Source organism: Ursus arctos, unplaced genomic scaffold, assembly GCF_023065955.2.
Source record: "Ursus arctos isolate Adak ecotype North America unplaced genomic scaffold, UrsArc2.0 scaffold_31, whole genome shotgun sequence".
NCBI classification, from domain to species: Eukaryota; Metazoa; Chordata; class Mammalia; order Carnivora; family Ursidae; genus Ursus; species Ursus arctos.
Window position 1 is genome coordinate 7,554,164 of NW_026622997.1, and position 16,196 is coordinate 7,570,359.

The 16,196-nt window shown below is 42.1% G+C and overlaps 1 protein-coding gene across 5 annotated transcripts in view; it reads right to left on the reverse strand.

The window, feature by feature from the left end:
• The window catches only part of MYLK4 (myosin light chain kinase family member 4), an 84,172-nt gene extending 68,446 nt beyond the window's left edge, over positions 1-15,726 (reverse strand). For 2 of the 5 annotated variants that reach the window (XM_026511140.4, XM_048225732.2), the window contains exons 1-2: positions 15,504-15,726; positions 13,911-14,181 (exon numbers count right to left, since the gene is read on the reverse strand). In XM_026511140.4, coding sequence (XP_026366925.2) covers positions 13,911-14,181; positions 15,504-15,520 — 288 coding nt within the window. In that variant the 5' untranslated portion in view covers positions 15,521-15,726. Of the gene's footprint in view, positions 1-8,615; positions 9,831-9,853; positions 10,314-13,910; positions 14,182-15,503 lie in introns of those variants that run through there. The other 3 variants (XM_048225733.2, XM_044388714.3, XM_057304851.1) reach the window with 3 other exon arrangements.
• Between the last annotated feature and the right edge of the window lie 470 nt (positions 15,727-16,196).

The window sequence follows — 16,196 nt, forward strand, 5'->3', positions numbered from 1 at the left end:
ACCCAGCTAATCTCACTGGCCAGAATGCAAGCTTCGTATTTGGTCTGCCTGGGAAATCTAATGGAAAGAACTATTATTAGACATATTTATTTTATCAAGGAAAATATTCTCATAAAATGTTCAAGAAAGGATATTGCCTGGTTCCCAAGAAACAGCCAGAGAGACCCCTTGGAGGGTACACACGTATACATTTATGTCCTGAATATATAGGTGTGTGTATACATGTAATATACATATATATTACTTAAGTAATTATATATTCTTATATATATGTAACTTATATATATATAAGTAAAAATACATATTAATTATATACTCATAAGTGCAGCAGTAAATGTTTAAATTGCATTTCAGCAATTTTTTGCAGTACACTTTAACCCTTCATTTTTCAATTGCAGGAGTAATGAATATTCTAGTGCTTCTCAGACTTTAATAAGCATGTGAATCATCCAGGGACCTTATTAAAAAGCATTCTTATTTAGTAGATCTGGGTGGGACCTAAGAGTCTGTATCTCTAACAAGTTCCCAAAAGATGCTGACAAGTCACTGAGACCACACTTTGAACAATAAGATTCTGGTTTGTGGCAAATGACCATCTTCATCGCACATAAACAGCAACTGTTAAGGATCAGAATATATAAAACGAAAAAAAAAATAAAAACTGTGTTCAAATTAACTTCATTGGATAAATAATTCCAAAAGGACTTCAGAATCTATGCAATGTCCCTTGAATATAACTATAAACGATCTTCACTCAATTTTATTAGAGTCACTTCAGAGTACAAGTTGATAGATTCCAACTTGAGAGACAGAGGAAGCAGATTGTTTTCTTCTTCAGAAGGAGACAGAAAGCACCAGAACTATGGTATTCTCTTATTGCAGACACGCTGATCTGTGGGTAAATAAAGAATGCTGGTGTGTATCAGATCACACTGATCTCTCAAAATTGATTCTGCCAGTCTAGAAATGATTAAAATTTCATCCAAGCACATCCTCTTGGAACTTTTTGGGGAAAATGTCCAACACCAATATCATTCCAAATATTCTGCTACTTGGACGTCTACTCATTGCTTCGTTGAAATATTTGACATAAGTATATTAATAATTATCTTCACTTCAAAGCCTTAAAATATGAAATTGTTCCTAAAGTATGTTGGTAGTAACTAGAGCACAAACGAAAATGGACATGCCTAACATGTGACTACGTTATGCAAGGATACAAAGAGATCTACGTTATGCAAGGATACAAAGAGATCTACGTTATGCAAGGATACAAAGAGATCTAGGGAATAATCCTCACAGGGAAGGAGCCCCAGCTTTTTAGGAGCAGAGACCCAACCTGTGAAACAATTATTACCAGAAAGGACACCAAAACTACCCACACAAATGGCCCACGTTATTTAAGTGGTGTACTTCGAGATGTTGTAGTCAAGGCTAAACTTGGTGTGCTGGAAGGAGGCGGGATGTCAGATTAGAATCAACAGCGGTGGGGGGCGCCTGGGTGGCTCGGGCGTTAAGCGTCTGCCTTCGGCTCAGGGAATGATCCCAGGGTCCTGGGATCGAGCCCCACATTGGGCTCCCTGCTCAGGGGGAAGCCTGCTTCTCCCTCTCCCACTCGCTTTGCTGGTGTTCCCTCTCTCACTGTCTCTCTCTGCCAAATAAATAAATAAAATCTCAAAAAAAAAAAAAAAAAAGAAAGAAAGAAAGAAAGAATCAACAGTGGTGGGATTTGAATCTGACCTTGAAGGACAGGAAGGATTTCGAAAGGCGTAGAAGAGGAGAAAAAATGAGGAAAGGTGTAGGGAAAATAAAGAAGTGGGACCAGATCTTAAATTTGGGAATCACATCTCTGTGCCAGGCACCAAGCCACCTGCTAACAGATAGATTAGCTAATTTAACCTTCCCAATTATTCTGCAAGGTGGGCATTCTGACCCATTATGATGAACCAGGGACAGAGATTCAGGTTAAACGACTAAGGTCACACAGGTGGTAAGGGGCCCCACGGGGATTTAAATCTGGGGTGATTTGATACCAGAGTCCATAATGGATCCTCTCTAAACCAGCATTCCCCAAAGTACATTTTATGGCATCCTGAGACGTGACTATGAGTCGGGAAACAGAAGAGTTCAGTGGTCAGATAAATTTTGAAAGCTCTTAGGATAAATTAGAACACTAATAATGTTTCAGATATGAGCTAACATTTATTGAATGCTTCCCATGTGCCTGGTTAAAATGGTTCTGTTGTTGTTTTAACAGGGGACCTCTCAGAGCCTTTAATATTGTAATATGCATTGAGAACTTCCAATGTTATGTGTTGGGGAATAATATTAATAATCCCACATAAGATCCCACATAAGATGATATGATCATGTAGGGGTGCCTGGGTGGCACAGAGGTTAAGCGTCTGCCTTCGGCTCAGGGAGTGATTCCGGCGTTATGGGATCGAGCCCCACATCAGGCTCCTCCGCTGGGAGCCTGCTTCTTCCTCTCCCACTCCCCCTGCTTGTGTTCCCTCTCTCGCTGGCTGTCTCTATCTCTATTGAATAAATAAATAAAATCTTTAAAAAAAAAAAAAGAGTTAGATATTATGCCTGGTGATTCTCCATTCTTCCCTGTATCCCCAGTAACTTCACTGTAATATACAGCTCTGTTAGTAAGCCGGGTGTGACCCCCTGAGCTTGGGAACAGGGGTGGTTCTCAGGGAACAGGGTCCGAGAGTCAGGAGGGAGAGAATGCAGCTTCTCTTGCAGCTTGGTTAGTTGGGTCTGTCATTCACCATTTTAAATATCAAAAGATGAAGGTGCTGGACAGGACACCAGTGGAGTTGCTTCCCTTTTTGTCCTATCAGCTATAGTAATTGTTACAATTTGAGAGTTCATAAATCTTTGTTAACTGTATCTGCGTCAGGCTTGAATGAGCCACACATTGCCTGGTTCCTGTGGCATATTCAGTAACAGGTGTCCAATAAAGTAAATAGGCTCTACCTTCTCTCATGTTCTATCAAGCCCACATTACTAAATCCTTCTCTATGTCAAATACCGTTGACCCTTGAACAACGTGGGGTTGGGGCTGCTGATGCCCTGCCCAGTTGAAAATCCACATATAACCTTCGATTCCCCCAAAACGTAACTACCAATAGCTTACTGTTGACCAGAAGCCTTACCAATCACGTAAACAGCCAATTAACACACATTTTGTATGTGATGTACTGTATTGTTACAATAAAGTAAGCCAATTTAGTTTATCATTTTCCAGCCTTATTATATGTTTGAGAGAATCGGTAGTTCCAATGTATTCTCGCCTGGCTTCTGCTGTGCTCATGGACCAACGCCTGCTTGCGGCCACAGGACACGGTTGCTACAATCAGAAGGCTTAGCCTGAAGTGGTGTGACTTCACTGCCCAGCTGCAGTAACTTTTGCAACTTCTCCCCACTAGAGGTCACTGTTATATCGCAGTTCCAGAAAAGAGCCTCACTTTGCCAAGAGAAGAAACAACCGTGTTTTAATCTAGCCACTCTGGCTGTGTTTACATGGAGAAAGAACAAACAAGCAAAGCAGTCATCAAACCGAAGCTATATTTCAGATAATGTAAAGATAATACAAACTGTCCTTAGAAAATCCATCAGAGAAGATTTGTTTTCAAATACTTCATGTTTAATTAAAAAAAAAATTCCAGTTAAGTTTACTTCGAATAAATGTTTTTTAATAAATTCTCATAATTTTTAAATAAATTTTCAAATAAATTTTCCTTTTCATATTATTGGGCAGGCTAACCCATTCAAGAGATATCATGGCATAGAGTTGTATAACTCTGGGCAAGTACCTGATGTCACTAACCCTCGCTGATCTATGAAATGGAGGTAATAATTAAACAAATTCATTGGGCGTTGAGGATTAACTGAGATGCTGTATGAAAAGTTCTTAACACAGTGCCCGGGACACAATAAACAACCGACGTGTTAGCATCATTCGTAGCATCCATAGAGCCAATCAGGGTAGTACCTACAAGGTTTAAATGAGTTCTTATTTGTAAATTGCTTAAAACAGGGTCTGGCACACAACGAGGACCACGTACATGCTTGTTAAATAAACTAAGTCAATAAATAAATAGACCCAAGTTAAAGCACAAACCCTAAGTAGGCAAGTGCAAACACAGCCTTAAGAAGGCAGAAACTTCCTATGTCATCATATTAATTCAACATGCTTATTCTGGAAGGTTGGGAAGAGAGTAGGACCTAACACAGGTCATTGATCATTTTAAAATTTCTAAATAACTACAGATTGCCAAGTGGTCTAAAGGGAGAGCCTAGCATAAAACACCTCTAATACGTGGAGCTCGGACTGAACAGAAAAGAGCCCTTTGCAACCTAAACGCATACCCTATGTGTACCCTCTAAATAAATTATCTCCTTTCATCAGATTCGGCCTCTTTTTGACACCATCAGTGAGCATCAATACGTGAAAATGTTTGTGTCTTTGGGTTTCAAGTATCTACCCTCCAAACCAGAGTCGTATTCTGCCACGACTAAGGGACAGTCCCAGCAGAATTAAAAGTGCGTCTTCGTGCACCAGAAGCTCAGGAATTCTTTATTGAGTAGATTAATGTAGAATATGGGTGCAAAGATCTAAATGACTTTGACACAGGCTGATTACATTCCTGTTTCATCAAGAACATTTTTAGGGAAGACTAGCTCTGTCAAAAACGAAATAGAACAAAAACTTCGAGCATCTGGTGGTGAAAATGCTATGATCACCAGGACACTTTGGAGCCACTGCCTTATTTTGTGCTGAGGAGCGAGCAGTTTACCCACCGATGTCTGTTCATCATCAGTGCAAACGTCAATGCAGTAGAAAAGGCCAGTAATTTGAATTATTATGAAGATAGTTTTGATCTTGCAGACATCTGAAAGGGCCTAAGGGTGCCCCAGGGGATCCAGGGATTTCACTTTGAGAACTGCTGGCCTAGGGGATGATGTTCCAGTGAAAGACAGTGCTGAACAAGGTAGATTCATCATGTGTTCCCCTTGCCTGTTCCATCCCCCTGCTTCTCTCCCTTGGACAATTTGGGAAAACACCAAGGGCTGCTGGGAACTTCCTTAGGGTTTAGGCTAGAATGAGTGATGAGCACGTTCCGAGGCCACACTCGTGATACTTTCTAAAGTCCTCTCCAGAGAACTGAAAGGACATGAGTGACTCGGGCATGCAAAGGCGTCTGGCAGATTCTAGGAGACTTAGAAGCTCCAAATAAAATATTCAACTCCTGCTAGTTCCTCTTCTCTTACCCTCCAGTGTCCAAGGCAGCTCAAAACCCCTTTCAGAATCAGAAACCATCCTAAAAGATGTCCAAGCTAGGAGTTGGCCCCTGGAACGACAGAGGCTCTGAGGTTGGTTATTATGCCCCATCAGAATTCCGCAGTTAAAAGTCCCATGAGTATACCTGCACACTGGCACTCCAGAAACAGCAGAGCAAAACTCCAGGTAGAATCGTATGGCTCATGGCTCCTGGGTGGCTCAGTTGGTTAAGCATCTGATTCTTGATTTCGGCTCAGGTCATGATCTCAGGGTCATGAGATCAAGCCCTGTATGGGTCTCCCCACTCAGCAGGGAGTCTGCTTGAGATTCTATCTCTCTCTCTCTCTCCTTCTCCGCTTGCCCCTCCCCCTGCTCTCTCTCTCTTTCAAATAAATAAATATTTTTTAAAAAGACTTGTATGGCTGGATGTGAGTAGACAGCCAGAAGGTAAACATTTATATTGCACAAAAGGTAGAGTCATTTTCTCTAGGACACAAGAAAAAAATACACTTATGAATTAAAATCTTGTCTCTATAATTCATTTGTATACTTACCTGTCACCCCAATTAGTTCAGACAAGCTCCAAACCATACAAAAAGTAGAACAAGACAAGTTTACAACCTTGTTCACTGCTTAATTTGGAATGCCAATGCTAGCAGCTAAAGGTCTAGTAGACAGACGAGAGGTTGGGCTCACAGGCCCCTCATTCCAGCCTGGTCATTCCCTTGCTTTAGAATTTCCTGACACCTGGCCACCGACAGCAGCATTGACCCTGCTCTGGGCTCCTTGCTGCTCAGATTCCCAGCTCCCGAGCTGAAGCCTTGGAGAAACTGTTCATAGAGGGAGAGCCTGAGATGCAGGAAAGTTAAGAAGCAGGAGTCTCCTGCCTAGAAAGAGGTGTGGCCAAGGCAAGGTGCCAGTGGGCCTGGCTGATGGCCAGCCATCCTTCGAGGCAGGCCTGCAGGACTCGAAAAGCTGCCCTGCTCCGGGCCGGCGGAGCCAGCGTCTACCAGGGTACCTGCTGTGCGGTGTTCACACGGGTCATGGCCAACACGGGACCTTCATAGCCACCATGCAAATTGCTGCCCACCCTTTCTGTGAAAAAGGCTGGCTCTAGTAAAACAAAACATGCAAAGAGCAACCTGGAAAACACGGTTGGGAGGGTAATTCTGATTTTAGGTCAGAATAGTCCCTCCAAGTAATAAATCTTGGGCAAGATAAGTTTACCTCTCTTGGACTTTGAGTCTCCCCTTCAAAGAAGGATTCGGATGAGCTGACCACCAAGGCTCCTATGTGTCTAGGTCCCTAATTTTTGAGTCACAGCCTCCTTGCTAGAGCACAGGTCTTTAGTGTCCCATTCACTATGGAAATGCCACACTAACCTGGGCTCATCAGAACCCCCAAGTAGACAAAACCACGAGCCACGGTTAATACTGCAGGTTTTTGCCATTATCTGAATGAGCACATATCATTCCTACCTAATCAGGGAACTAGCAAATCAGACATTCGTCCTGAAGTCAAAGTTGTAAATGAGGTTGATGTGCGTGGGATGCCCCTGAGAACCGACTATCACCTGAACTGAACGTGCCAGGGGGTTAGTCACCCGATGGGATGGCTCTTGACCAGTGGGGATGACCGGGTGCATCAGTGTTGCCTGCCTCCCCCTCCCCCCCCCACCCAGTCCTCTGGGTCTGCTTCACAATGTGAGCGTGTTTGGGCTTCTTTCCTCCTCTGTGTCACACTCCCCAGGCCCCCACTCCTATTTGCTGAAGTCAGTTCCAAAAACAAACCATCTACCCACATGCTTCTGTCACAGCTCTGCCTTCTGATGGGACCTCAAGACCGAGAATGGAGAGAACATGGGTCCAGACACAGAAGAAGTGCTACATAGACTTCACCTATTATCAATTTTCTGTGTGTCCGCTATCTCGAGGGAAGACTTTGGATTTCTCTTCTCTCCATGGCTGTCCACTCATCACCAGTTTCCCTGGTCTTTGTTATGGTCACTACATGGTGAGCAGAAAATGAGAAATAGAGTTGAAAGTACCAAGTGGCACAGGGCAAAGACTCGGAAATAGCCTCCTGAGTCTAGGGGTCCAGAGACTGACGTGAGATCACCCCATCCTTAGGGATTTGGGGTGATTTATGTTGTAAGCTAATAAACAATTTTTAAAATTGTATGTGTGTGTGTTACTGTGTCTTTGAAAATCTAGAATAAGCTTATCAAAACCATGATTTCACTCTGTTGTTGCTTTTGCTAAAATTTTTTAAATGACTTGATATGTGAAAATATTAATTGATAGGGGTTAAAGTAGTATGCGGATACAGCAAAACCCATGCAGGTGGCACGGAAACCTAAAGTCTGAGAAACATTAATAGCTCAATATGCTTTCACAACTATACTGTTTTAGGTGAATTTCATTATCAAGTATGTTAAACATTTTCTTACTTAAGAGCATAGACTTGATTTGCAATTATTTATATTTGTTACTATATTGCTTTAACTTTTAGAGAAAATAAGGTATTTTATCATATTTTTTCTCATATCATTTCTCATATTATACCGAATAACATAAAAGTCTCATAATTTTAATTATTCTGAGAACTTGAAATGACACAAACAATAAGACTCCTCTGTGTGCTTGGTCTAGGACACCCAGAACTTTCCGTGGGCAAGTATTTGCACCCAATGTATTGGAAAACTATTTCAATTGTCTTATGTTCTACGCATATCCCTATACCTGTATGCCAACGCTATGTATTTTATGTTCTATGGATACAGAATACATTAATATCACAAGTAGGATTCTCCAATGCCCTTAGAAAAGACAGTTCTTAAAATTTCTGTGCTTGCAGAAATTTCTAAGACAATAGGCTGTCCACGTTTCTAAATAACCATTAGCAATGGGGGGAAAAAGTAATAGGATATATTATAAAATCTGACTTAAGAGACATTTTCTTTACAGTTAAAAAGTTGCAAACACTTTTTGAAATACATACCCACAGCACTTACAATTAGCGCATATATCTTGTTGACCTTGTCATTGGGAAATACGATGAGGGCTACATTCTGAGAGCTCGGGTGACTAACTCATTCTTTTCCATATAGAAGATGAAAACCCTCATGGTATTTTCCAGAAGAGAGCTGTTAAGCAGCCAAAAATGAGTAATGCTTGGGCAACACTGACCAAGTCTGAAAACACAGACCTCACAGTGACATTAGGTCAGACCTAAAGAGACTTAGAATGTTTTATGATCTTACTTAAAAAAAAAAAAAAAAAAGTCTGTTCCTGTCTATCCCTCTTTCTCCCATCTCTTTTACCTTGTCCTCAGCTGAGATAGATCAGATAATAAACCATTCCAAGGTTTGGCAATTCCTCTGAAAGTGAACTTAACGGTCCCCGAAATACTGATTATGTCAGAGTCCCGTGGAAAGGCTCAGGGCCATTATGAAAGCCTGACTCCTGGAGCTCTCAGTCCTCCAACAGGACGCTGAGGTGGTGGCTTCTTGTTGAATAGATATAAAGAAGGCATCCGCGTACAGCTGTGAGGATACAACGCCCAAGTCCCCTGGAGAAATGTTTTTAACTATAAATCATGCATTCTCAATGAGAAAAGTATCACCTCCCCCAAGAGGATAAAATTGTTTCTTTAGGAGGGGTGAAAAAAAAGTATTCCTTTTATGAATAAACACAGATACACCTATACTGCATAAGCAGGTGTACCGTAGATCTGTGGTATTGAGATTTCACAGGAGGGGTTCCGCTGGGGGAGAAACGCCGAAAAGCTCTGCGAGGGGAGTAGATGGTAATAAAACAAAGTGGAAGGTCACTGCTGTAAACCCCTTCCTGCGATTCAGGCTGATTTCTGTAGTGTCTTCCAAATGGTTTTATACTGTCTTTAAAATAATGTATCTTACGCTAATTGATACAAGAATTAAATCTGTGGAAAGAGCTGTTTTCCCAGACACGAATACCGTCTCTTGGGAAGTGCTAACATCCTTAGAATCTGAATTATTTCTCTTCTTTCGGAACTGGACTATTCTCCTGACTGAATTCCATTCCTGGAATAGCTGCGGCATCACGTGAAAGGCATTATCCGCAAGGGTTCCAAAGAAAGAGCATAAAGGCCGGGCGGGCTGGCTCCCCCAGGGGAGGTGGCCACTCTTCAGATGCTGCTTTTGCCCTAGACGTGATAAGGGGGTGGGAAGTTTTGCTCTCGTGTCCTTTTATTTTCATAATTAAGTCATAGGCATGGTAGGGGAATGGAGAGATGTTGACATTATTCAGCTCTCAAAACAAAAATAGCTCGCGGACTTCAACACGCACCAGGCACGGCTGCTTTGAGGTTCCCCGAAAGTTGGTCCAAGTGTTTGGAATGTTGAAATGTGCCACATGCCACTATTATTATCCCAACCCTTCCTAAGGCGGTAGTCTTGGGCAAGGATTAAGACGGGGCATGCATTCCGTCGCCTTTGGCAAGCACCACTCCCTGGCTGGAAATAGAACAGGGCAGAGAACAGTAAAATGGATCTGTCTTAGTTAAAAGCGAGGTTACTACCTGCGTGTCCTCCAGGGCAGGACCCCGTCTGTGACCTCCCCGTGTCATCACGGACCGGAACACGCGCCAGAGGAAGGAAGACGAGATAAGGCACACACTACCTACAATCCAGAGGTCTTTTCTTCTGAGCGCTAAGTCCATTCTCCGGGATCGGCTATGGAGGTCACTTGGCTTATACGCTCCTTCCCTCCCCTGACCCAGCACGAGCACGTTTCCAAGCACACGCTTGTTACATGCCTGCTTCTGAGCGGTAGGCGTTGCCGGATGGCAGTCGGTTCTCCCAGGGTCCTACAATTTGTGTTTCCAGCTACACGATCAACAGATAATCCGCCTCTTTAAAAGGAAAAATAGGATGGCCTGAGTGACAGATCTGAAACAGGCGTAGGGGCAGAGACGGACCCGCTGGCGATCGGCACCAGCTCGAATGCGCTTGTCCCCAGTTCAAGGACAATTAGCACCACAGAAACTGGCATTGGCCTTGCTGGCTGGGCCACCGCCAGGGAGCTTTCTCCTGCCCTTAGGAGCAAAGGAGCAAAGAGATGGGGGTGGGGAAATGCAACTTGAAAAATCGCAAAGCCTCCGCCCTCAGCCGTGGTATTTTGATATCTAAGCAAGTCATTAGGAGCACTGCTGGCGGTACAATTTCACAGTGGTTCGTCAGGAAATGCCATCTGCTATTAAGAACACCAACTGCAATCAAAATAGGGAGCTCCACGCTTTGCTCCAACCCACTCCATGCTATTCACATCCTGTCGATAAATATTTTTTGTTTGGTCTTTGGAGCATTTGTTGCAGGCATTTAAACATTCTGCTTCTGTTAAAGCTATCCTTATTTCTACCCCCACAGCTCTGCCTCCCTCCCCTGGTTGGGACTGTGCGTTTCAGATGGAGGATAGGAACCAGGGTTCTACAGGAAGGTGTGGGGAAGCCAAAGGATGAGGAGGTGAACATAGATAACCGTGGGCATAAAAAGTAGGTGTATGTATCATAAGCAAGAGTAGGCAAAGGGAGGCAGACAGAACCAAATGCTGGAGTAGAACTCTGCTTGTCTGGCCCTTTTGTCTTTTATTAAACAAATAAAGTGTGTGTATATTAAACAGCAAATTATATCTAAGAGAAGTACAGAAGGAGGCTATTTATATGGGTAGCAGAGAACTAACCAGAGAAGAAAACCTGGATTTGATTCTGTAAAAATGATACTAATTACAAGTATGAGAGTCATTTACCATTTATGAGTTAAGGGTGTATACAAAATCGCTAGTGAGCTCATCGCTCATATACAGCAGATTAATTTTTTTGTGTGTTTTACTTTATTTCAAGACCATATTATGTAGGTTTAGACCTGGTGTATTATAGCACATCTGCTAAAAGTTTTTAGAATTCTACATTATTTAGGTGATTTTGAACACCCTCTAGAATATAAGACAATGAGAAAAGTCATTAGAAAACAGAATAAAAAGGGACGTAGAAAAATAAAGTGAACAAACCATAGGAGAAAAGGAGAATACATGGCATTTAACAAATTCAACAAAAAATAAAATAGAGGAAAAGAAAGAAGATAGTTAAAATTAATCTAGTGGAGGAAAAATAAGTGAAATAGAAAAGGCTGGTCAAGAGCAGGAAAAGGAAAAGAATCTGAGCTTTACCAGCCTGGACTAGGGATGAAAGACTCTTCTAGAAAGAAATTGCCCTTCACACCTTCCAAACAAAGCTTCCACATCACTAGGGTATCTGAAATTCAGAGTATATTATTTCCAGTGCACCAGAGTGACAATTTCTACTGTGATTAGCAATGCTAATCTTCTCAAAAAGAGAAGGAATATAAAGAGAAAGGAGAATACGTTTTCTCCACTTACGGCAAATTATGGCAAGCATTTTTTTAGACGGTCCCTGGAGAGTAACGACTGATATTGTAAAGATTTACTGTGCCCACCCCACCCCCCGCAGAAGATGGAGACATGTCAATCTAGCTCTGTCTGCATACCTACAGACATCTGAGCTGCTGGAATGCCCTTCTCCACCCACCCACGGCCAAGGTCGGCTGCCTCCCCTGGCACCCACTGACTGGCCAGCCGGGGCCTCCAGGACCGTGCCCTTGGCAGCCACAGAAAGAAGAGCTCTGTGCGTCCCTTTCATGTTCCGTCCATCCTCCAGAGGGCCAGCACGAAAGAGGGACACAGGGAAATTTATGGCCGACATCTCTGGGCCCTTCGCCATTTACAAAGAAGAAGCTGAATGAGACATATGGAGCTACCAGTCAGTCCTTTCCACCTTCCGCACAGCAGCGACTCCAGGATGGAGGCCAGGAAGCCCAGGTTACACTCAGGACATCAGACCAAGACCGAAGGATGCTCTCTTAGGGCTTCTGAGGGGCAACATTCTCAGTCTTGTCGTCAAAAATATCCAAAAATATTTATTGTCCAAATTATTTGATTTCTGATATTCTGGAGCAATTTATCATGAAAACGACTCTTCCTAAAAATGTTTCTGTGCCAGCTCAGCACCACCTCACTCTTCAAAGATAATTCCTACTTCTAAAAATTATATCACAGAACCCGGAGAAAAAACAGTACTGGAAAAATAATCAAGTTCATATAAACTATTACCAGTAGCTGGTTATTTCAAAGTTATCAGAGAAGATTGTTTTGTCTTCTCTGTCCTACAGAAATTAATGAACAGAAAAGGAATCCTTCTATTTATTCATTTGCGTCATAACAGCCCTAAGGAGGAAGTCCTTCATATGTGACTTCAATTTTGCTGTGGAAGTTTCTTTTTGGTGTATACTGAAAAAGATATTAACTCACATGGAAAGTGGAGGTCTCAAAAAACCTAAGTTTCAACCCAACTCATTTCTTTTCTCCAGCGCGTGGTAGCATTCCATGCTCACTGACAGTGAGAAGACTCTTCTGCCCTGGTTACTTAACGGCCCTGCTTCATTGTCCGCGGCACCGTTAGAAATGCCCTTCCTATCCAAACAGTACTTTTCAGAGCAGTAGTTGGACAAAGAAGGATGTTTTCCAATCCCGCCTAGTAAAAATCACCTGCTCTGATCTTTAAAAATACTCATTCCTAGCCTTCAACCAGAATGTAGAATTCACTTCTACAGCTCTGTTCATTCCACAGACATTTTGGGGACCTCTTCCGTGCTAGTTACCGGGAGAGTCCAAGTAGGAGTGATTCAAGGTCTTGACCTTGAAGAGCACTGTCAAGAGAAAGGTGACAAACGTTCAAAACAATTGCATATGATAGAAGAAAGGCACGGGCAACATGCTGTGAGGCCGACCCTGGGCCAGGAGCTGCATTTCCATGGATCCATGAGTGCGATTGACTAAGTCAAGAGAGGAGAGGAGACTGCTGCTGGATGACATTTCTCGAACGTGTACCATGGAGACAGATACTGTGCTAAATGCTTTATATACCTTATCACACTTAACTTCCTCTACAGCCATCGTCCCATTATTCTGATGAGGCAGCATCTTGGCTGAGGTGAGGAACTTGCCAAAGATCAAGTAGCCGGAAACAGGCTCAGGGCCTCATTGTGCACAACTGAGGACCGAGGCATAACCTTCAGGGAAGGCTTGCTGGTCCCCGTCTCTGACCGTACTGTCAACGCTATGTCACCTACACTGTGAGGAACTCAGAGTCTTGAGGAGATTAGAAACTCTTCTGCAGAGCGACTGTGCCCCTCATAGTGCTTCTCTGAATTTCACACCCAGATCTATCTCTGTAAATGATCCTTCTCAAGAAACGTGTGTTTCCACAAGTTCCCTTGCATAAGGTCTAAACCACTAAGCACAATGAAGAGAAGACTGCTGGGAGAGATGCACCTTCAAAAGCCTCTCAATTACTTACCAAACTCAGTTGTATAATCCATAACACGCAATCCTCAATGAAACACAATGAAAAATGTCTTATCCATAAACATTCCTTAATTCTTCACACAAGTGACAAAAATACAAGTTAACGAGTCTGATAAACGGCTACATTTACTGATACATGTAAGAACAGATAAAGTAGAACTGATACTTTTTACAAGACCAAATTAGCACATAATTACCTCATTCTTTCCAGATCTTGAATCCTGTTCACTAGAACTTTCTTCCAGAAAACATTTCACTTTCTCAACCTTCTCCATGCAGTGGAAGAACGCCATTTTCTCCAGTTTGTTACTGTTATAACATGTGTCGATTTCTTCCAGCCTCTTCACTTTTAACATCTTGGTAGTGAGTCCGATTAAGTTACCGTCTGGAGTGTGGTTTTCATCTCCCTCTGTCTCTGATTTGTAAATTAAGACGCAATCATGAGCTTTGAGCGTGCCTTCCTCTTGACTATTAAAAAAAAAAAAAGGAAACAAAATTCTCATCACTTACTCACATATTTGACTTTTGGAGAAAAGTGAGAATTTTGAAGTCCCCTCTATTTAAGCTGAAAAGAAGATCCAAAATTAGGAAGAGAAATGCTAATGTTAATATCAAGTTTCAAATGCTGGAAATTTGAAAGAAAAAAGATTTTTTTCCCTACCTTTTCCTACAAAAGCGAAGAGTAAAAGGCAACCTTCAGTTTCACTGGGTGACTGTTTCCCTCACTGCATAAAATAAGATTTATACCAAGTGGCCAATTTAAAGAGAGAAGATAAAATTTTGTTGGGGTTAATTGGGATTGCATGTTTTGCTCCTCCCATCCCCAGTGGGAAGGGCTCCTTCCTGTGTGAGGGGGTCTCTCATGCTTTCCCTGGGGAAATTTTGTCCATCTGGGGAGTGATCTCCACCAGACGGCCCATATACAGAGCCCTTCTCTGCCTACACTAGAAATGTTTGGTGTTTATTTTAAAAAAGAAATTTTCTTACAGCCCTCTCACGCAGATAAGATACTCAGATAGCTTTCCTCATTGTCATTGACTGCTAGGTATCAAGGAATTCAAATCCTTGGGCTTTCCTTGAAATACTTTCATTACAAATTAAGTAATACACATAAAACCGTTCTGATACTGGAGATCTACACATGAGTATGTATCCACACAGTTGATGGTACGGGCGCTTGGGGAGAGAGGCTGATTGGAAGCTGCGGCGGATTCCTACCGCTGACTGCTGAGGCCCCCTGCTGGAGATTTTCTGAAAATTGCTTCCAGCTTTTTCTCAAATTTAAAATCATCTGCAATTATCTCCACAACACTTCATTTTTCAATCTCTCAACTCAGATAGTAAAATCCAGATATACCTTTAGTTTCAAATTATTAAAAATCCAATGCTCTGCAAAATTCTTCTTAGCCATACAAAGACCTTACTTCAACACACTGAAATGTAAGTAGTACCAACCAGAGATCTCTACGATACGTTATAGATCAATGCTAGCATTCCTTCAAATTGCCCCGAAAAAAACATTATTAAAATAAGGAGGCAGATACATGGCTATTTCTAAGGCAAACTATGACTTATGTACAATATGTAGCTCTAGGTGGTACTCACGTGGGATCAGGAAACCACATGAAAATTAACATATTAAAAAGAAAACAGGCCCAAGATATAATAATTTTGCAAAGAAATAATAAATGTTAAGCTCTACCTGGAGTTTGGTACAACCTGTTATTTAAGGCAACATAGAAAGAGGAGATGTGAGAGGTTACAACGATTATTTGAAGTAGAGTAATTACCATGTATAGGAGGACATCCTAGGCTTTGGACCACTTCAAGTGCAGAGTATAATTTCTGGCAGATAAAAGAAAGTTTTGCAGAGTTCAAAATGACTACACAATTCTCTGGTAAAGGTCTTTACTCTCAGTCGGTATAAGTCTTCTGAAAACACAAGTGTCCACTCTGAAAGGAAGTATCCTCTCTCTCAAATGCCACTTTGAGCCCCTGTTTAAACTAATATGGTCCTTGATCTCATGTTGCTCAGCTGTTCCCTTCTTAGTCAGATGGGGAAGAATATTAATTTTAGACACCAGGCTTTTCAAGGCCAATGGCTCCATTTCAGAGGTCAGGTAAGGAGAGGATGTACTGGGAACAGTGGATGAAATATCACCTTCACCTTTTCTTCTCATCAGTGTGGTAATACTCTCAGAATTACCTAGCAGAATTTGCCTTTGGCAATCAGATGCCCTGTTCTCCTGCCCCTTTTAGACTCGTGATGATTTAAGTGCTCATTCCCAGCCAAGAGGATTCTGGGTGTGGGAATCACACAGCCACCTTTGTTTACCCATGTGACACTTAGAACAGACACAACTAGAATATGAGAGATCTTTTGAAAATACTTAGCAAGTTGTAATTTTCTCAGTACTTAAAATTATTTGCCATATCTCCAACTGTTTCTAGCTCTGGGAAAGGTCAACTGCTCAAGCATCCAC